Source organism: Stigmatopora argus, chromosome 15 (assembly GCF_051989625.1).
Source record: "Stigmatopora argus isolate UIUO_Sarg chromosome 15, RoL_Sarg_1.0, whole genome shotgun sequence".
Lineage (NCBI taxonomy): Eukaryota > Metazoa > Chordata > Actinopteri > Syngnathiformes > Syngnathidae > Stigmatopora > Stigmatopora argus.
In genome coordinates this window covers 2589068-2611423 of record NC_135401.1, presented here as the reverse complement: position 1 = coordinate 2611423, position 22356 = coordinate 2589068, and the positions used below count along the sequence as shown (strand labels likewise).

General features: G+C 40.5%; 1 protein-coding gene across 6 annotated transcripts in view; it reads left to right on the top strand.

Moving 5' to 3' along the window:
- The window catches only part of col12a1a (collagen, type XII, alpha 1a), a 57564-nt gene that overhangs the window by 31936 nt on the left and 3272 nt on the right, over positions 1 to 22356 (top strand). For all 6 annotated transcript variants that reach the window (XM_077620746.1, XM_077620745.1, XM_077620742.1 and 3 more), the window contains 31 exons: positions 197 to 339; positions 2500 to 2629; positions 2767 to 2909; positions 3139 to 3268; positions 4130 to 4249; positions 4321 to 4467; positions 4701 to 4817; positions 4888 to 5040; positions 5146 to 5220; positions 6140 to 6279; positions 6382 to 6505; positions 6577 to 6720; positions 7522 to 7686; positions 7820 to 7858; positions 7987 to 8125; positions 9417 to 9559; positions 9912 to 10021; positions 15227 to 15379; positions 15599 to 15676; positions 16928 to 17014; positions 17245 to 17298; positions 17563 to 17658; positions 17743 to 17796; positions 18431 to 18484; positions 18810 to 18863; positions 19168 to 19239; positions 19800 to 19835; positions 19912 to 19978; positions 20071 to 20253; positions 20514 to 20591; positions 21867 to 22037. In XM_077620746.1, the coding sequence (XP_077476872.1) occupies positions 197 to 339; positions 2500 to 2629; positions 2767 to 2909; positions 3139 to 3268; positions 4130 to 4249; positions 4321 to 4467; positions 4701 to 4817; positions 4888 to 5040; positions 5146 to 5220; positions 6140 to 6279; positions 6382 to 6505; positions 6577 to 6720; positions 7522 to 7686; positions 7820 to 7858; positions 7987 to 8125; positions 9417 to 9559; positions 9912 to 10021; positions 15227 to 15379; positions 15599 to 15676; positions 16928 to 17014; positions 17245 to 17298; positions 17563 to 17658; positions 17743 to 17796; positions 18431 to 18484; positions 18810 to 18863; positions 19168 to 19239; positions 19800 to 19835; positions 19912 to 19978; positions 20071 to 20253; positions 20514 to 20591; positions 21867 to 22037 (3399 nt within the window). The remainder of the gene's footprint in view (positions 1 to 196; positions 340 to 2499; positions 2630 to 2766; positions 2910 to 3138; positions 3269 to 4129; positions 4250 to 4320; positions 4468 to 4700; positions 4818 to 4887; positions 5041 to 5145; positions 5221 to 6139; positions 6280 to 6381; positions 6506 to 6576; positions 6721 to 7521; positions 7687 to 7819; positions 7859 to 7986; positions 8126 to 9416; positions 9560 to 9911; positions 10022 to 15226; positions 15380 to 15598; positions 15677 to 16927; positions 17015 to 17244; positions 17299 to 17562; positions 17659 to 17742; positions 17797 to 18430; positions 18485 to 18809; positions 18864 to 19167; positions 19240 to 19799; positions 19836 to 19911; positions 19979 to 20070; positions 20254 to 20513; positions 20592 to 21866; positions 22038 to 22356) is intronic.

Genomic DNA, 22356 nt, shown 5'->3' with positions numbered 1-22356 from the left:
CCTTCCTTCCCCCTTCGCAACAACCTGTGCGAACACTTAACTCCGCTCCCCTTTTAACCTTGGCCTGTCATCATATTTCATCCTCTCTAACGACCCTCTGGTGAAACTCCACTTACTGACTTACCTTTTCTCGACCTTTTCCGACCCTTCTCGATCCTTCTGCGCTGGCAAACACTTTCCATTCCCGGCCGTGCAGTGGAGCGCCGCCCCGTCAGGAACATCCAGGTCTTCAATCCCACCACCAACAGCTTGAACGTACGTTGGGAGCACGCCACGGGCCCGGTTCTGCAGTACCGGGTCATCTACACTCCCGTAAATGGAGCCAAGCCTTCTGAGTCGGTGAGTTTCCCACAAGCAAGTGGGCACAAATGTATTTTAAAAAAATGTCCTACTTTGGACAAGAATTCCAAGCACTCTCAGCCTCAAAAGATTTTAACCTTTGCATGCTTTTGAAATGTCAATATTTTGACTTTAACGGGAGCAAAACTGTGACTGATAGTGTAGGGGTGCAGGTTAATACCGGTAGCCCTTTTGAATTTAAAACAAAACCAGCACCAAACTCAAGAATTAAAAACAAACCTTAATGAAAACTAGTGCCATGTAAAGATTTGATTGACATAGACCAAGTGACTACAGTACTTACTTATTCAATTAGTACAGCCCATTTTTACCACATTACTTATAAAGTAGTGTCACCAAGACATTCTACTTTGAAGAATTTTTTGAAAAATAGGACCTCCCAACAAGTTGCTCCAGTTTCATTTGTTGTTTTCTTTATTAGATTAGATTAAATTAAATTAGAATCTTCTTTAATGTATTCGGGAAATTTCCTTGGTTGCAGTAGCAAGCACAGACACAGAAGACATTGTAGACCTAGTTAAAAAAAAACTTTTTTTAATGTGCCAAAACAACTGAAAATCCACAAAAATGGATGCTCGGGTCCTCTTAAGTTTTATAACCCAGGTGAAAATCATCATGAATTCTTGATCCCGGCTCTCTTAGTTCTTTTTCCGTCCCAGAGGAAAATTAAAATAATTTTAACTTGTTATGAATGCTCTAGCCTAGTCTGCCAGCTGGGATCGGCTCCAGCACCCTGTGACCAAACGGTAAAAACCAAGACTGGGGTCATTGTGGAAGAAAACTAAAATCCCCGCTAGACGTGAAATATGGAACAAGCATTTCTCAACGTGGAAAGAATGTTTGGGAATAACATCAGCATTTTTTTAATGTTTGAAGTGACATTATCGGAGCTCTCAGCTGTCGGCCTGAAAAATCGGGGGATTTCTCCCAGGCGCATACACGATATGTTTCATGTGTGCGAGTGTCTACGGCGTGACAGCTTTACCTGTTGCTGGCCTTGATATTCTTCGGGAGAAAGTCTCCAGCGCCGCCGTTCTCACGCAACTGTTGGCATTGTGTGCGAAAGCTGTGGCCTTCACAGCTGTCAAACACACTCCTTCGCTTCAAAGGAATATTTGGCTCTTCTTTTTAGTTGCTGTTGACAGAAATGGGACTGACGAGTTAAAGGAGGGCTTTTCGTGTACAACGTACAAACACACGTGTGCGTGCGGCAAGACAAAGTGGAATGAAAGGTCTTTGGGGGAATTTCATGTCCGTGTACTTTGTGTTTGCTCACTTGCAGCAGGGGGGTCCAAACTTTTGCTTTCAGACAAAAAAAAATCAAAATCAAAGGAATCAAGGGCCAACACAAAATCTTCCAGGACAACTCGTATTTAAATCCGCTATAAATTGCTCATCGATACCCAGAAATCAGTATTTTAAATCTCAACTCTTATTTAAATTTGCAATAAATTGCTAATCAATACCCAAAAATCAGTATTTTAAATGTCAACTCTTATTTAAATTCGCAATAAATTGCTCATTGATACCCAAAAATCATTATTTTAAATGTCAACTATTATTGAAATTCGCAATAAATTGCTCATTGATACCCAAAAATCAGTATTTTAAATGTCAACTGTTATTTACATTTGCAATAAATTGCTCATCGATACCCAAAAATCAGTATTTTAAATGTCAACTCTTATTTAAATTCGCAATAAATTGCTCATTGATACCCAAAAATCTGTATTTTAAATATCAACTTATTTAAATTCACAATAAATTGCTCATCGATACCCAAAAATCAGTATTTTAAATGTCATATGACATTTAATCTTCCCATTTTTTAAGAAATTAGAAGTAAGCGGTAGTGTAACAAGTACTACAAATTTAAAATATGAACCAAAAATTTTTTGGGACAATTTTTGACAAAATATAAACAAAGTTCTCTAGAAGAAGCACAATAGAATTGAGTGAACTGTATGGTTAATTGCTTAAAAAAATGTATTGCTTGATTTTATTTTCGTTGTTTTGAACCAAAATGCGTATTTAGTAGTTTGGTAAAGATTGAGGTAGTAAACTACCTAAGATTGTTAGTTTTTGGCAGCTCTGAACTTCACAGCATTTGAACAAAACATGTTTTGTGGTCGTCTGCAGGTGTTGGTATCCGGAACCACCACGACAGCATACCTACCAGATCTGGTCCCCGACACGGACTACAACGTTGCAGTCGTTGCCCTTTACAGTGACGGCGAAGGAGCCACGATCGCCGACAACGGAAAAACACGTATGAAAAATTACGATCTCGATCCTGCCTTGATTAAAAAAAAATCACTGTAAACGTGGCCTTTGTATTTTTGTATTGATAGCTTAGTAAACATTATCACGTTATGCTAAAGGTACAATTTTTTCCTTCAAATGTAGGTCCGCTAGGCGGCCCCAGGAACATGCGTGTTTACGACGCCACCACCTCCACCCTTTCCGTGGATTGGGAACACGCCGATGGTCCGGTCACGCAATACCGCATTACCTACGCCCCTACCACTGGAGATCCCATCGAGGAATATGTAAGTATTTGCCCAATTGTAGTCCTGCAGAGCCTAAAAGTATAAAAAGTATCGAGCCACAAATTAGGATCGACACAGTGGAACGATATCCTTATCTGGAAATATTCTCTGACAAGGGCTGGATCGTATTAAATCGTAGAGATGTACTGACATCATCTTGTTGTTTATTGTAGCGCATGCCACTCTTGTTGCGCACATAACTTTGAGGTTTCTGTTATTTGTCTTGCAGACTACAGTCCAAGGGAACAGAAACAATGTGGTTCTGCAGAACCTTGATCCAGACACTCCTTATAACATCAAAGTGACAGCCATTTACGCTACAGGACCAGGAGGAGAACTGGAAGGAGATGGTCGCACAGGTAACGACTGTTTATCCTGTGTCCTGTATCTATGGTGGTTTTCATGTAGCTGAGCGGGAACTGAGCTTTTCGGATTATTTTGGACTGCAGTCCGTCGCTTTTTAGAACTCGGAGCAGAACTCGCAAGGTGTTGAATCGACTTGTCTAAGAAAGAGAAAGAATTTTCCATTCCCACAGGTTGCCTTTTGAGTAATAATTCCTCCCATCAGCTGTCAGGCTCTTTAACAAAACAAATGGCTGAGTGTTAAGACCTACCGTATGCATGCATGTACATCTGTGTGTATGTATATATATATATATATATATATATATATATATATATATATATATATATATATATATATATATATATATATATATATATATATATATATATATATATATATATATATATATATGTATATATATGTATATATATGTGTATATATATGTATATATATATATATATATATATTAACTTACTCATTACCATATATATGTATGTATATATATGTATATATGTATATATATATGTGTATATATATATGTGTATATGTGTGTATATATGTGTATATATATATGTATATATATATATATATATTTCAGCAACACACTTATTTATTTATATATTTATTCATGTATTTATTTATTTATTGACTTACTTATTACCTATCTATTTCTGTCTAAAATGCCTTTCCTATTTCTGCATCCTCACCCTCTTGCTACTGTGACAACGAAATTTCCCGAATACGGGATGAATAAAGTTATCCAATCCAATCCAAGCCACAATCGATGATAACTAAACCAAATAATTGATAGAATATTATCTGCAAGTCCTGATCCAAACCCAATAGAGAATGTTATTTCTCTATTGTCCCATAGTGGGAATGCTTGGACCCAGGAACCTCCGAGTTTCCGACGAATGGTACACCCGCTTCAGGGTCTCCTGGGACGCCGCTCCATCAAGGGTCACTGGATATAAGCTTATCTACCAACCTGAAGGTATGAAAATGCTATTCTTGAAATAATCCTCTAGTTTGTTAACACTGTTTCCTGATCCTTAATCTTCACAGGCTCTGATGTGTCTGAAGAAGTGTTCGTCGGCGACGTCACTACCCACCAACTGAATGACCTGACTCCTGGAACCACCTACGACTTGAAAGTGTTGGCACAGTACAGCACGGGCGTCAGCGGACCTTTGATTGGCCAGGGCACCACATGTAAGACGATTAATGGGTTCGGAATTCTAAACAAACATAAAACCTGGCATTTGACACTTGGGGTTGCTAATGACGTTTTACTCATGGGCCCCCTACATACAAATGACGTTAGCGCGCTACGCACAGAACCGCAAAGTAGCAATTTGGCCGTTTGGTTAGCAAAATACGACAGAACGCAAGAGGTACCTCTGAAAATGGTTCTTTTTTTAAAACAAATTTTACATTTTTTTTAGTGTTCCTGAATGTGACAGACTTGACAACCTACAACGTGGCCTACAACACCTTCTGCATCCGTTGGGCTCAGCACAGAGCCGCCACATCTTACAGACTCAAAGTCCAACCCGTCGATCGTGAGTACATGGGTGGTTTTTACAAAGTTCAAGCGTTTAATTCTCTCTCGTTCCCCTTCCTCCCATTTAGTCTCTCAGCGTGGTGCTCAGGAGATCACGGTCAAAAGCGGTCAGAGTAGTCACTGCTTCGACGGTTTGACACCCGACACCCTCTACACAGCCACTGTGTACACCCAAACCCCCACCATGGAGGGACCTGGAGTCAGCGTCAGGGAACGGACATGTAAGATGGCCTCTAATGCGCTTTGTGGTCTGGTCTGACGTGGAATTATTTACACGGTTTAAGCACGAGTATGTCTTTTTTCATGTACTTTTTGTTTTTTCCAAGTGATCAAACCCACTCAAGCACCAACCGAGCCACCCCCACCTCCGCCGCCAGTGACTGTTCCAGCAGCAATTGATGGTGAGGGGAGCTTTACCCTACTTTTCCGTGTATAGTACACATTTGTATTTGACGTACTCCAAAAATTTGCTGTTGTAGGAGTACTTTTTCTACATAAGTATTATTTATATAATAATTTGATCTATTTGGATATTTTGAGTTAAGACAAGTATTTCCCTGTGAATAGCAGACCATTCTAACAAAAAAAAACTCATTCGAGAAAATATAGTTGCTGACAAAAACAGGGTTTGTTGTGTAAATAAGATAAACCATGACAATTTAGTTCATTGAGTAGTATCTTCATATTGGAATATTTAATTATGAATGTATTTGTTTGTTTATTTATTAACTTATGTATTACCTATTTATGTCTAAAATGTCTTTTGCTGTGTCTGTATTCTCACCCTCTTGCTACTGACAATGAAATTTCCCAAATACAGGATGAATAGTCATCTAATCTAATCTAATTTTATCTAATCTAATTTTATCTAATTTCAACCAATTTCATCTAATTTTATCTAATCTAATTTCATCTAATCTAATTTAATCTAATTTAATTTAATCTAATTTAATCTAATATTATTTAATCTAATCTCATTTGATCTAAACTAATTTGATCTAAACTAATTTAATCTAATCTAATTTAATTTAATGTAATTTAATCTAACATAATCTAATTTAATCTAATCTAATTTAATCTAATTTAATCTAATTTAAATATGTTCAATCCTTTAAAAATATAACTTCCATTTATTTTTTCAAATTTTCCCCTGTTCGTCACTGCAGAAAACATGAATAAGACGTGATGCATATTTTTCAAGTTCGCAATGGGCCATCAATTTCAGGGGGAAAAACTGTGTACTATACCCGAAAAATTGAGGCATTAAAACAAACTCACTGATTCCGATTTCATTAACCGCTCCTGTACTTGGCTCAAAAGTTTGCAGAGGTGCCAAGGCCGATCTGGTCTTCCTCATCGATGGCTCTTGGAGTATCGGCGATGAGAGTTTTAACAAGGTCCTCCAGTTCGTCACCAGCATGACCGGTGCCTTTGACAACATCAGTCCGAGCGGGATGCAGGTCAGTTGGACATCAACCTGTTAACAACCTGTTTAGATGATGTAGAACATCCCAAAAATGGAATTTCCATGTTGCGCTCCTCTCATTTCTCCCCGTCAACAGGTCGCCTTTGTGCAGTACAGCGATGACGCCAGGACGGAGTTCAAACTCAACACCTACCACGACAAGGGCCACGTTTTAGGAGCTTTGCAGAGCGTGGGCTACAGAGGAGGAAACACCAAGACAGGTACTCCGCTCGCAAGCTCGCACCGAGGTGAAATTGACAGGTCTGACGATGGTACGAATCCTTCTTTTTAGGCATTGCCTTGAAGCACGGTTATGAAAAGGTCTTCACCTCTGACGGTGGAATGAGGAAGAATGTTCCTAAGGTTCTTGTGGTAGTGACAGACGGACGCTCGCAGGATGATGTCAAGAAGAACGCTCTACAACTGCAGCAAGCTGGTATGTCCAGAAGTAGTACCGTATTTTGCGGACTATAATTCACACTTTTTTATACTTTAGCTGGGCCTGCGACTTCGTATGTCTTTTATTTCTTTCACTCTGATCGCCAACAGCTCAGACTTATCGCCAAAACCTATCTTATTCCCTATTTTACTCTTATTTTAATGCATAAAGTTGTAGAACTTATACTCCGGTGCAATTTATATACATATTTTTCCTATTCATTGTGGATTCTTTGGGTAGTCCTGAAAAAAAAAAATGCTACATGGGTTAAAAATTCATCCCATTTGTAGTTTTGGTGAATTTCTTTCACTCCGATCGCCAACAGCTCAGAGTTATCGCCAAAACTTATCTTATTCCCTATTTTACTCTTACTTTAATGCATAAAGTTGTAGAATTTATACCCCGGTGCAACTTATATACATATTTTTCCTATTCATTGTGGATTCTTTGGGTAGTCCTGGAAAAAAAAAATGCTACATGGGTTAAAAATTCATACCATTTGTAGTTTTGGGGAGTTTGTTTACAGGCTAATGACCTGACGCAAACTTTCTGTAAACACTCGGTCGATGCTGCAAGAAATAACATGTCAAGCCAAGTCATTCTTAACGTTCCGTTAACGCCGCCGTCCATCACGGCGCTGCATTTGTCGCAAACGGGGCCATCTGAAAGTCGCCTGCCAACAAACAAACAATCCATTTATCTCTTCTACTTTTGCTCCCAGTTCCGTCCACGGTCTCGCCCGATGAAATATTCCGGCGTACGCCTGAACAAATGCCTGCTTTGCCCATCCCTCCACAGGCTACAGTGTGTTCGTGGTCGGCGTTGCCGACGTGGACATGCAAGAGTTGAAGAACATTGCCAGCCAGCCCTCCGAAAGACACGTGTTTGTGGTCGACGACTACGACGCCTTCGCCAAGATCCAGGACAACCTGATCACGGTCATCTGCGAAACGGCTACCTCCAGTAAGACGGACATCTAGCTCACAATTTGCTATTTTTGAAATTCACTCATCTATTGCCAGTTTTTGTACATATAATCATTCTTTCAACACGCCGCCGCTTATCTGAGCCTTTCTCACTTTCTGTTTTGCTTTAGCTTGCCCTCTGATCTACTTGAACGGATACACCACACCTGGTAAGCGCCCAAACACCGTCAAAATCACATTGACGGATCGCCGCGCACCTGGCTAGCGTGAGAAGGATCGACTTCTCTCGCGGTATCTTTCACTACCCCTGACGGCTACGTTGTTGACCCGTTTCCAGGATTCCGGATGCTCGAGGCTTTCAACATCACCGACAGGACATTCGCCGGTATGAACGGCGTTTCCATGGAGCCCGGGTCCTTCAACAGCTACATTGGATACAGGCTGCATAAGGACGCCTTCTTGAACCAGCCCACAAAGTAAGAACTAACGCGGAATCCGGCACATCAGTAGATGAGCTTTTTTGTTGTTGTTGTTCAACGTGGTCTAATCATGTCCAGTCCCAAGTCATTCTTGATAATGATACGGAATTGACCCTGCAGTTAGAGCAAGGGTTGGTTCGCGGGCCGCTTTAACGTCAACTTGATTTCACGTGGGCCGGACCATTTTAGATATAATATTTAGATTTTTTTTATATAAATGGATTAAAAGAACTGGATCAAAAGCCCTGAATATTCCGTTTTTTTATAGATCTAAAACAATGTTTATTTGAGCTTTTTTTCTTAGTAAGGGAAAATCTCTTTTAATTGATTTCAAAAGGAAACCAAAATTTTCTTTATGTTCCATATTAAAGTAGAAAACAGAAAATATTTTTATATATTTTTAGATTTTTCAAGATGATTTTTGACCTAAAAACACAGAAAAAAATGGATGAAAAAATTGCAGTTATTGATTTAAAAGTGGGAAAATCAGGAAATTTAACATACATCTATATCTATCATTTTAATTTAATCCTAAAACAGAAAGTCAGCACTCATGATTTACCTTCTCGGGCCACACAAAATGATGTGGCGGGCCAGATTTGGCCCCTGGGCCGCCACTTTGACACCTGTGAGTTAGAGGGATTACTCAAGTGAGCCGTTGGCGGTACAACTTAATCTTAAATTCTACCAAACGTCCGTTCTACCAAACGTCCGTTCTACCAAACGTCCGTTCTACCAAACGTCCGGTCGACCAAACGTCCGGTCGACCAAACGTCCGGTCGACCAAACGTCCGAGTACCAAATATGGAAGTAAACAATCCTGCTCGTGCTCTTATTGATACAGTTCAAACGACTACTAGCGTGTTCAGGACATTTGGCGAATCAGAGGGTGTTGACGCAAATGCGCAACTATCTAGAAGACATTCTGTCCAAAAAACATTTCCCCAAATGCCCGCGGAAGCCTGTTCCGTACAAATCGGTGTGTGATTTCATCTTTCACACATGAAACGAATCAAATAGTTCGGTCTGGTCCGGACCAAACAGACAGACGTGAATACGCCTTTAAAAAAGAATTATTGGAACGTGTTGGCAAGCAGTTTTAGCGAGGAAGAGTGGATGGAAAATACTTTGAATGTGCATACCCGCAGAGATAGCTGGCATTCATTAAAGTAAATTTGGTAAAGTGGGTAACATTCTTGTGAGTTGAATCCTCAAATGTTGACCTAATGGATTGCCTGTTTCTACTTTGGCCGAATAACCATGCAATTGTCAAACACCAACCCTACAGAGAGTTTCACCCAGATGGTCTTCCCCCGTCTTACACCATCGTCCTCCTCTTCCGACTCCTCCCCGACACGCCTTCCGAGCCTTTTGACATCTGGCAGATCGCGGACAAAAACAACAACCCGGAGGTCGGGCTCACCATCAACCGTAAGTTTTTGTTTTGCTCTGTCACTGGAGTAGAAAGACGCTCTGGCTAAGAAAAACGTTCCATGGCCACTTCATGAAACTGTATACATACACATGGCCCAAAAACAAGTAAGAGGAAACTCATCGAAGCATCTGTAAGAGTCCTCTCCTGTTTATTAGGATTAGTCGGTCTTGTGAGATGAGCATTTATTTTCAAATGAGGATCTATTTCCACTGCAATTGCACATGTGGTAAATGCATGCAAATCATTAGGAGCACGGGTTTAAATCCTCCATGGTTATCCCTCTCATCCGTTCTCGGGAGTACAGGCTGTGCTTTGCCTTCACCAAAGCCTGTGCTCTTCTCTTCGCAGCTTCAAACAAAGCAATCACATTCTACAACAAAGACACCCGAGGAGAGATCCAGAGAGCCACATTTAACGAGGAGCAAGTCAAGCGCGTTTTCCACGGCAGTTTCCACAAGGTGAACAAACACACGGCGCCATTCTTTTTTTTTTTTTTTTTTTTTTTTTCCTTTCCGCTATCCGCATGAGTAAGGCCAACTTGGAATACTTCCACTTTTGATTTGTTGAATAGACAATTGGAATCAGGCAACAAAAAAGATTGGGTTTATAATGCGGATTTAAGTGCACTCATACTTGGCAGGACGAAAGACTCGACTAACAAATAATCTGCGTTACAAAATATGTTGAATTTTCGTCATTTGAGAGACAAATTGGATCGTCGATGGAACAACACTAACAAATAATCTGCGTTACAAAATATGTTAAATTTTGGTTATTTGAGAGACAAATTGGATCGTCGATGACACGACACTAACCAATAATTAGTTACAAAATATGTTAATTTTTCATCATTTGAGCGACAAATTGGATCGTCGATGACACGACACCAAATTGAAATTGATTTAATGTCTATAACTGTTGATCAAAGTGAATGAGTTAAAATAAGAAAATAACCTCAAAGTACCTACATTTATATTTACACACCAGAATTTTTTTGGGAGTTTCCTACATTTCGTTTCAACAGTTTTTCAGGCCTTTAGCTAATAGAAAAACCTCATTTAAGCTTCATCTAGCGTTAAAGCTGAAGTTAAGCTTCTTGTGAGGGCCAACTTCAATTATTTTTGTGGTTGTTGCTGCTGGTCAATAAAAACAAGGTTGCAGACCCAAGTTGGCCCGTGGGCTTTAGGGTGAACACCACTAAAGCTTTATGGCATTATCCCAGAAGGAAACCTTTAGTGCTAGTGAGGTCATTAAGAGAAGTTTGTCAAAACAAATCAGCTCTTGAACTAACAGCCTACAAAGTCTTTGTTTAGATTTATTTGAAAACTCGTCTTCAGAACATTTGCCACCACGTTCGACTCATTTGCTTGTGTATCGTCTCCAGGGACGACTGAAATCAGATTGTGTCAAATCCAACTACAACTAGCGGCCAATGTAAAACATTTTGTTTTGTTTTGTTAAACGCCAGCAGATCTGTCGGGAGCACAACAATGAAATATAGTATATTTACCTTCCTCTGGCTTATACAACACTCCAGGGAAAACCCGGTTTCATGTTCACTTGCTTTTACATTTTCTTCCCCCCACAAAGACTACTATGCAGGTCGCCTTACGTGACCTTACCAAATGACGTTCAGGAAGCCTATTTCCAATCCTTCCATTTCTGTTTATTAATCTATTAACTCGAGATGTCCAATCACTGACAAAACGCAAATCATTTCCCTTAACGTTCTTCGCAAAACCAAGCTTTTGGACCGCTTAACTTTTCCAAAGCGCCATTATTATTATTTTTTCCATCCTTTAACGGATGCGACCCCTCTCAAAACTGAATTCTCAGTTTCATTAGTTAGAGACCACAAAACTCATTTGGGGGATATCATGAATGAACGATACGCTGGAAAACCTCAGCGAATCATTTCATGACATCAGCCGAGCTCTCGTCGGACGCCGTAATTTGTACGTATAAGCTCTCAGACCGTGACCACGGCGGCAACTCGGTTCCAAGTGTACACTGGGTGGCTAGTTTGCGGCGCGGCGGTCTGCCTAGCCGCTTATTTCCCGGAGTGCGGACTTTGTGCCGCTCTTCCGCGCTATGGCAAAGTGCCTTGATGTGGTTTTCCTCACACTTGGTCCACTTTAGTGACAGACTGACCTCATGGTATAGTGAGTGTGCGCTAGCATAAATGTAAACACGTGTGGTCTGACAGCGGGCAATAGGCAAAAGCCTCTGAATTATATAGGGAATGATTTTTATTTATTTATTTGTGTTTTCAGCAGTACACATAGATGTCCTATGATATTCTATTCAATAACTAAAATAAAACATATGGAAAAATATTTAAAAATCAACCAAGCTCAGCCGTTTAAAGGTTTTTACTCCAATACTGACATTTCAATTCATGTCGATTCAATTTTCCAACCCCAAAGTAAACCCTCAGGTTTCAGACACGATTGTTTGACGTACAGAGAAACATTGAACATCACGGTTGAGAGCCAACCACAGACCTGTGCCTTGCCAATGAAATTGTAGATCCTTTGGGCCACTTAAGTTCACTTTGAACCAATACTATAAATCTGACTTGCCATTACAATAATATAACTTTCCCAGTCATGGGTAGTATAAACAGGGCTAATCTTAGCAGTAAATTTAAAAATAACACAACTAAAACATTGGATCACTCTAACAACCACATTCCCCCGTTAGCTTTCACATATTTATTTTAAGCAGAAATAATAATTAAAAAAAAAACAATACATGGCTTACCAGTAATAATTTTGTTAAAACTTGGTGTTCTTTTAAGCCTTTTTCGTTTCTGCCAATATTCATACTTTGGTGCACTTTAGTGACAGACTGACCTCATAGTATAGAGTATAGTGAGTGTGTGCAAGCATAAATGTAAACGCGTGTGGTCTGACAGCAAGCAATAGGCGAAACCCTCTGAATTATCGGAGAAATACTAATCCTCTTCCACGTTATTTTATTTATTCACTGCAACCCTTTAAAGCTCGACACTCCCCACCCAACACGCAACGTTTGCCATGTTCTAAGAAACCTTTTATGTGGTTCTGGTCCAAAGTACCAGGTCATAGAGGGCTTCCATTTGCCCCCAACACCCTTCAAAACCTGTAAATAAAGAGCAATTTAGTCTTTAGAGTTCGTGGTCTACCGCTAGCCCAGCATGTGGGAAAGCACTTAAAGATGACATTTGCAGACGAGAACCACGCAAACCCTCCAAGGAGATCCTAGACTCCCACACTCGAGGGGTAAAAATGCTCCTGTTGATCCACCAATGCTCCTTCAGCTTCATTCCACTATAAAACACTCCAATCTCTTTTGCATTCCCGTCGAGTAAATCGAAGCATTACGTTTGTGTTTACCTAACGAGCGGATGGAGAGTCCTTTCCGTGAATGAACTCGACAAACTCCAAAAAGCCAGGACGGTTAAAATAACCCCGGCTCGGGTTCTTAGGAACTTTGGCTGGTGCTCACACCTTGTCTCACTTTAAAGTGACCATCCTTTCCTTTCATGGTTTACGCGAGAAGACATCATGACTCAGGAGACCACACATAAGCTAACCGTCTTGCCTCGTCTCGTCGGAAAAAGGAATCATTTGGGTGGTTCCTTATGTTTGCTTTGGAACTGCAACCTAATTAAGAGCCAAACTCTGTTTTTACACACTTAATGTGGTCAAACCTATTGTTTTCATAACACTTTATGTCGTTAACCTTATTGTCGGATACGCTTTAGACTCATCAAATCCCGTTTGCGCTCACGGTCCAGGATCCGAACAGTCCAAGAGCAACAAAACCTCAACTCGTGGAAATCCTGGGCCTTGGAAGCTCAATGTGAAATAAGAAGCACATGAGGTTTTCACGGTAGCCTCCCTTTCTGTCAACACAATGACCGTTTTTCAACACTTGACTTGAGTAACACCAAAACTTTTCACAGTGTCATCCTCCGAAACACCAAACTTATTGAGCCAGCATGCTCATTTCCAAGTGGGAAAATTTCCCAGCACGCCAACACACGTAACGTCATGAAAGGAAGAATTTGCCTGTCGCAATATTCAAATTTGTCGTGTTGAAATGTTGCCTGTCGAGATGCTTTTTGGTCAATAAGACACCCTAAGACTAACATTCAGCCATGCAAAATGAAAAAGATACACTTAAGCATTCTCACTTAGCGGCTAATAGCGAAAGGCAATTTACTATAGCTATACTAAGTACTACGAGCTTTTCGTTTTTTGACTTTATTGCAAATAATTTGTGCCTGGATGATTTGAAGAAGGCAAAATAGCATGCCTTTTCTCTCAAATATATTGTTAATCAATTGTTTTTATTTTGTGTAGAAAAATTGACAGTCTTTTTTCAAACTTGAGTTGAAAAGGGGGTCGTCTTATATTCGGGCCAAAACGGTAAATGTCACAGAGCTCTTAATTAAAGACATACTCTGTCGTATAAACGGCAACAGATGGTACACAAGAGTTTTGGTCTCTTTTGCCATCTAGTACAAGAAGATTTAATTGTTCGGCCCGTCACTTTATGTTGCTGGAAACACTACTCCGGGTTAAAAGTGTCATGGCCGAGTCTACTGAAGTTCAAGGTAAAGCAAACAGTCGTTGGTAAACCGTTGTTGAAAGAGGAAAAGTAAACGCTTAGTGTAACATGAAGAAAGCCTGTCCAAATGCTGAGTAGAGGAAAATGAGTACTGGTGAAAAGAAAGCTTGGTACGCCACAAATGATATAGTTTCGTCAACACCATCTGACACTTGAGTCATTCGGTGCTCTTGTACAAACCCGATCTGGAGTTTTGCCACGAAAGGCTGCTGTCAACTGCTGGATTTTTTGCTTTATAGTTGCGCTCAACTCATCGGGAAAAGGCATCAAATCCAACCCAAGTCGTGCACTTCATCAAGAAGCCCTGGCCGGGTGTCCAACCCGAGGCCTGTGGGCCACCGCTGCCCACTTTTTATTTGCCTACCACAAATCAGGAAAATCCAGTCCTTAAATCCAGCCTACATTGGAATTTTCAGCAGTGATTTAAAGCACATTTCTTCATTAGATGAGGGCTCAAAACTTGGCGACATGTAAACAAACGTAAAAAACTGGAATTTTTCTATTTCGCTTTACATAAATAATTTATTTTTCTTTATATATATATTGTGGAATATCCACATACCTTTGGATTCTTATCTTCTTCACATCCCTAGCTTAAATACATTTTTAAATCCAACGTTTTACATGACTACGATCATCTATTCCAAAAAAAATCATATGGAAAAATTTCAAGTTGGACCTGGCATCCTTTTATTTTATTTTATATTTTTTTGAAAGCGTCCCTGGCAAAAAAAAGTTTGGACACCACTCTCAAAAATTTCCAGAAAGACACTATTATGTGAATCCAAACGTCTTTCAAACTTAATCAAAAAAGGGTTGAAACGGGTTCAGAGAGATTTTTCCTTCTCCGTAAGGCAGCACTTTTCCTTAATTCTTCATTTCCTTCCCTTTTTAAAAGGTCAGCCAGACCCCAAACAAACCCAAAAGTCAACGTCAACCCAAGAGTTTCAGAAGCCCAGAGCATTTTCAAATCACAGCCTAGCAAAAGACGCTAATGGCTGGAATAACAAAGTGACTGACACCTGTCCATCATCTTCCCCCCGCAGCTCCACGTCACCATTTCTCCGGACAAAGTCAAACTCAACTTGGATTGCCAAGAAGTGGCGGAGAAGCCCATCAAGGCGGCCAGCAACGTCACCCTGGAGGGCTACGAAGTGCTTGGCAAGATGTCCCGGTCTGGAAGGAGGCAATCCGCCACCGTAAGTGAAAGGAGAAGACAAGAATGTCTCGCGCTACCTTTCCTTTCACTCCAACAACATATAAAAATGAGTTATTTGAAAGGATTCCCGCGTGTTGGTACGCCCGGGGGGGGGAAAAGTTTCCAGCGTCCTGCTGTCTGTTCTTAACACTCTGCGTTGTCATCATGTATGGAAGCCACTTTTAACGCCCTTCCATGTTTTCGTCTACTGCCGTTTTAGTTCCAGCTCCAGATGTTCGATATTATCTGCAGCTTGAGTTGGATCAACAGAGACAAATGCTGCGACCTTCCTTCCATGGTGAGTCTTGTTTGGTAAAAAAAAACGCTACTTTTTGGAGGCGCCAGTGAACGTTAGATTTGGACGTCTAGTGCTGTCAGTGAGATATCATATTTTGTGGAAAATTTTGCTCGTAACCTGTTTTTCCAAACAACAACAACACTTGTTCAAAATGATATAACAATACTTGGCGGGAGCATATAGATAACCTTTTGGGATACGTATCACGAAATAATTGAATTGAATGCTCTTATTGTCATTGTGCAAGTTTAATGAGATTTAAAGCTTCACCACAAAGTGCACAAATAGAAACAAACAAACAGATAAATAAATAATTGACAAATCAGTAATAATTAATTAAATAAGTCATCAACAACAAAGTAGGGAAGTGCACAAATAACAACTAAACAACTAAGAAATGAACAGAAAAATAATCAATAAATACAATAAATAAATAAGTAGTCCTCAAGATAGATTAGTACTCAACATAGATAAGTAATAGTCAACATAGATAGGTAGTCAACATAGATTAGTAGTCAACATAGATGAGTAATAGTCAACATAGATAAGTAGTAGTCAACATAGATTAGTAGTCAACATAGATATGTAATAGCCAACATAGATAAGTAGTACTCAACATAGATAAGTAGCACTCAACATATATAAGTAGTCAACATAGATGAGTAATAGTCAACATAGATAAGTTATAGTCAACATAGATAAGTTATAGTCAACATAGATTAGTAATATTCAACATAGATAAGTTATAGTCAACATAGATTAGTAGTAGGTAACATAGATAAGTAATAGTAAACATAGATTAGTAGTCAACATAGATGATTAATAGTCAACATAGATAAGTAGTCAACATAGATTAGTAGCCAACATAGATAAGTAATAGCCAACATAGATAAGTAGTAGCCAACATGGATTAGTAGTCAACATAGATAAGTAATAGCCAACATAGATAAGTAGTACTCAACATAGATAAGTAATAGTCAACATAGATAAGAAATAGTCAACTTAGATAAGTTATAGTCAACATAGATAAGTAATAGTAAACAGAGTAGTAGTCAATAGAGATAAGTAGTGACTAAAGTGGTTAGCAGTAAGTCTTGATGAGGTCCTCATAGGTGCAGAACTCCCAATTTCGATACATATCGAGATATATATAGACCCCTACTGTTGAGCATGAAACCATATTTATGCTGTGTCTTATCTATGCTTATTTTTCCCCTCACCAAACGTTTTTTTCTCTCCTTTTGTTTCCAGCGAGACGAAGCCACTTGCCCATCCCTCCCCCACTCCTGCACATGCACACAGGATAGCATCGGCCCCCAGGGGCCACCCGGTCCTTCGGTAAATTCACTTTCTTCCAACCTGTATACTCTTCTCTCCCCGTACCTCTGATAAAATACTCCTCTCCTACCTCAAACTTTTTTTTTTTACGAGGATAATGATCATGCCATGGTCACCACTATAAAGAGCAGTTTGACGTTTCCCTGCGATACTCGTGCGCACCTTTTAAGGGGTTAATCCAGTCTGCTTCTGTCATTACGCTCACAAAAAAAAACCCCTTTCTTTTCTAGGGAGGACCAGGCTCCAAGGGACCCAGAGGAGACCGAGGCGATTCAGGAAAATCAGTGAGCAAAAACTTCCTTGACTTTTAACATCTTTAAATGCTATTCAATCCTGAATCCCTATCATTCCAAATAAGGAAGTAGTGGAGCACTTTTTTTTTTTTAGCCAATCACAGACGATTTCCAGATTTGAAATTGCACAATACCTTTGTTATGTCGTCCCTTCTGCAATGACGAAATGTCAAACACTTTGCCCAAACTGCTCAAATCTATTTTATGATTGGCCTTTCTTCTTCTTAAAAATATGGCGTTGTGTTTTTTTTTAAGGGTCCAGTGGGTCCTCGTGGAGAACCAGGACTTGTTGGCCCAATGGGACCACCAGGACCTCAAGGTCCCAATGGCTTGTCTATGCCCGGATCACCTGTGAGTTTGCAATATATGGGAAATGATATCTATATGTTTATGACAGAATTTCAAATGAGTATTTTTGTTTTTCTCCGCAATCAGGGTCAACCTGGACCCAAGGGAGACCGTGGAGACTCTGGCCTGGCTGGTTTGCACGTAAGTATCTTTCTTTACTACCCTTTCTTTTGGCGGTTTATTATGCGGAAGTATAAAGTATTCATCCACGGAATCGCCTGGATTCATTCGGTGGAAATGGCGAGTGTGGAAACCGCACTCTGGAGTGGAATTAGGATGAACCTCCATCCTCTGGGACACCCGCATTTTCTCATTGATTGACAAACGCTAAACCGGCGATTCAGTTCAATTATTACGTGTGGATTCGGGTTACCAAAAGGGGAAAATGAGGAATGGAACATGTTTTTTTTTTTTCCCTTCGCCCCCCTCAATCTTGTAACTGAACATAATTGACAAATGTTGCTTATATCTTCGTATTATTTTACCAGTTCAAAGCTAGACAAATGTACAGTAGCCAACGCTGGCTTGAAATTGCCGTCATTTAACTGCAGGGAAGACTGGCGGATTAAACAAATCCAGTATTTTCTTGACATTCTTTGTGGTTTTCATCACATTTAGTGTACAGATTCCAGTCTTAAGTTGATACTGAATGTTGATTTTGGCCTGCAAAGTGGCAAAATGTATTTATAGTCCATTCAGGCCAAGATTTTTGGTAGCAGATGGTTCCCCATCATTGCACTTTGATTGACTGTGTCTGTTTTTCTTTTTTTTTCAGGGTCCTCCTGGACCACGTGGTCCTCTGGGTGCTGTTGGACCAGGCGGAGTGCGGGTGAGAATGATTGTGTACCCTTTTTTGTAGAAACAACATTCACTTAAGTATTTATTTTAAGTTGCTAAATGCTTTGTGCGTCCCCCCCAAAATGTTTTAAACTGGGGTTGAAAACCGGCCCTTTAAGGATGGAATTGTAGGAGTATGACAATAGAAAAAAACACTCATCTCATTGGTCGAGGCGATGTTGATTGTCATAAAGATAACAGCAGCACAAAAGTTTTTTTTTGTTTGAATTTTTCGGATTTTTATCGTTAGAAGTTGAGCTCAGATTTGTTTGCGTGTTTTAGCCTATTTCTAATGTCGTTTCACCATACATCAACAGGGTCAACCAGGAAAGGAGGGGCCATCTGGACCAAGAGGGCCACCAGGACCAATGGTAAGCCTCTATTCATGCACCAGGGATGTCCAAATTGCGGTCCGTGGGCCACAGATCTTTGAATTTGGCTTGCACAAGAATCTTAAATTCAACCTACATTCTATGGGACTTTTTAGCTTTTTTACGCTACATGCAGCTAGCTCTTGTATTGTCCCTCTCCATTTTCTCATGGGTCACATCAATCATCTTAGTTTATGACTTTTGCAGTGACTGGCCATTTTTTTCTCTTGTTCGCGAGTTGGAATCATAGCAATTATTTCATAGCAATTATTTCATTGCAAATATCGCTGTTTTCTTTCTTCAGGGAACTCCCGGTACTCCAGGTGCACCAGGTGTTACAGGAAAACCAGGAAAAATAGGGGACCCAGGACACCCGGTAGGAGACAACAAAACAAACCAAAATGCAATGTCAGATGGCAAATCCAATCCAAAATCCAAGACCGCTATGTAATTAACTGAGAAACCTCACGATACGATACGCGAAACTACGCTCACGATAATGCTTATCTCACTATATTCATTTGTTCAACGCCACCTCTCCCACTTCAAAGAGATTGGCTCTCTGGCCATTAACGTCAGCCAATAAGTTTATTTTAGCTCTTGCTGTTGATTTTTGGTCATTTTCAGTCGATTTTGGGGATTTTTTTCTGGCTTCCTGTTAATTTTTAGGCATTTGTGGCCCACTTCTTGTTGATTAACAGGAGGTGACTCAAAAATGTCCCTAAATAAAGAGCCAGTAACTCAAAATGGACAAGAAATGACCTGTAAATTAATTATTATTCTAGTGGAAATTCTTGCTAGCAACCTGTTGCTTCGTTTTTTTTTAAGACAGTGACAATTATTCAAAATGTATGGATTTTAGCCTCCAAAATTTCACAATATATCGCCAATTTGACATTTTTTGGTGCTTAATATGTAAATTCCTCTGACCGACAGGGCCCTCTCGGCCTCAAAGGAGAAAAAGGCGAGCGGGTAAGCATGCTTTTTATCAGATCACACATTTACCACCAGAACACAAATCATTTTTTAATTTTAATTTTGTTTCCAGGGCGACTTTGCATCCCAAAACATGATGCGTTCCATCTCTAGACAAGTTTGCGAACAACTGGTGAACAGTAAGTCGGCCATTTCTTCACTATTTCCATTTTTTTTCTCCCTCCACGACCTTTTCTTACTCGAACTTATTTGTCTTGTCCTTTTGTTCCAGGTCAGATGAGCAGAATCAACCAGTTGCTCAACCAGATCCCATCCGGCTACCGTAGCAACAACCCAGGGCCGCCGGGTCCTCCCGGCGCGGCCGGCGACACGGGAGCCCGCGGAGAACCCGGCCAACCCGGACGACCCGGCTTCCCGGGAACTCCCGGTTTACCTGGAAGTCAAGGAGAAATAGGTCAATTTCACAACTTTTTTTTTTTGCCAAGAATAGCGACGCTAAAGTTGACTTTAAGGTTACGCTAATTGTCAATGAATTACATAAGGACATATCTGGTGTCGCCTGCACATGGTTCCACTTAACTTTAACTTTTCCATACGCGAGCTATGAATTGCGGCTCATTAGAGGACGCCCCAAGTTGAAATATTTTGAACCCCGGAGATTTGGGTTCAGAAATCTTTGACGGTGCGTTAAAATATTGGATTCTTATTTTCTAGGTTTGTCGGGCGAGAAGGGAGAGAGAGGATCTCCGGGAACTGGCATCAGAGGACAAAGAGGTGCAACTGGACCACCAGGTGAGACACTTTCTTCTCCTATTTTTGGTCCGACGATGGTATTCGTTGTTGAATCTTCCAGCCAATGAAGCGAGGAACATAAGCATTTACGTCGGTCCGTCGAAGCCGCAGACACGCGGGCGGGCGGGCGGCTAGCTAACGGCAGTAGCGCGGTAGCTCCATTTTTCTTCCCGTGGAGTTTTTACGACTGAAAATGATTCCCTTTTGAGAGATTAAAATGCTTTTTCGGGAACATTTTGACTACAGATGTCCCAGATCTGGTCAGATCATTTTCAGAGGATTGGAATCGCTACAAAAGATCAAGCTTTTCAACTTTAGTTTTAAAGTTTGAATTCATTGGCTGCCAACAGGCTGAACATAAATGACAGTTTTAATGGTCACGATGACATTCTGCCATCTTTTTATAAAGCGAACGAGACTTATCGGAGCGTTGCGGCAAATCCAGATGGGCAGATTCAGAAAACTAAGATACCAGGACTCGATTCGCATGCAAAAATATGCGATCGGAAGACCAAAAATGTGCAGATTGCATGCACTTCATTGGGCAGCTGCATCTCGTAACCTTTACATTTTTTTTAAAAAAAAACTAAGACATTCCAAAACCCTTCTTCAGAATTTAAGCGCATTGGTCTTCTCCAAACATTCTGAAACATTACACGCCATAGCTTGCATTTTTAAAGTTAGCCGTTAACTTGTCCATACATTTTGGACATCCATTACTTCGGGTAACAATGTCTTCAATAGCCGAATCCCCAATAGATGATTTTCATAAACAGCTCATCGCTTCCCAATATTTCAGTCAGCGGAAGACATTTGTAAAACCACGTGTTACGTTATAAAGTACGACCTCACGAGAGCAATGAAGTGCGGCAGAAAGTCCTTTGTGATGACTCAATCCCATGCAAAAAAAAATGTGTGTTTGTATGAAGAAGAGTGAATCAGTACGTTGCACAATGAGCTTTCTTTGGTGGCTTCGTTGACAACACATGGGTTCACTTAAGGCAGAGAGAGCGAGGGGAAAAATTCCATGCTGTGTTCTCACTGTCTAGACAGATGGAGCTAGGGGGTGGGGGGCGGGGGTTGGTCTGTAGGAACGATACATCCACAACACTTTTCTATTTTCTTTAAAGGGTAACGAGGAGAGGGAATCTTTCTAATTGAACAATTGGAATTGTGAAATTACAGGCCTGCCGTTTCCACTCGATATTTACGAGCGACGCCGTAAAGCTTGGCTTGCGCAGCCCCTTCTAAAACACCCTCTATTTTTTTTTCCAGGACCACAAGGAGAGTCTAGAACGGGACCCACGGGTCCAGCTGGCTCTACCGGGCCTCGTGGGCCTCCAGGTCGTAATGGTAATCCCGGGGTGAGGGGACCGTCAGGACCCCAAGGATACTGCGATTCCTCTCAGTGTGTCGGCATCCCTTACAACGGACAAGGATATCCAGGTAAAGCAGATCGCGCCGAGTTCTCGCATGCTAACACGTGACGTAGAACACACTAATGACGCTGGCTACGATAACATTTGAAAACACGCATGTTGTGCGATAGCGCAAAACCAAACAACGCGCAAAACTGACCATTCGCTAAACCAAAACAATGCGATAATTACATTATTTTTAAGACCGTAAAACCACCCTATTTGAGTTATAGATCCTTTCAGGGATGCTCGCCAATGAGTTCCAGATCCAATTGCCATGATAGGTCGGTAAAAAATAATGGACCACCAAGGTTAAGTGTAATAGGTTAACCACTGGGTTAATATGT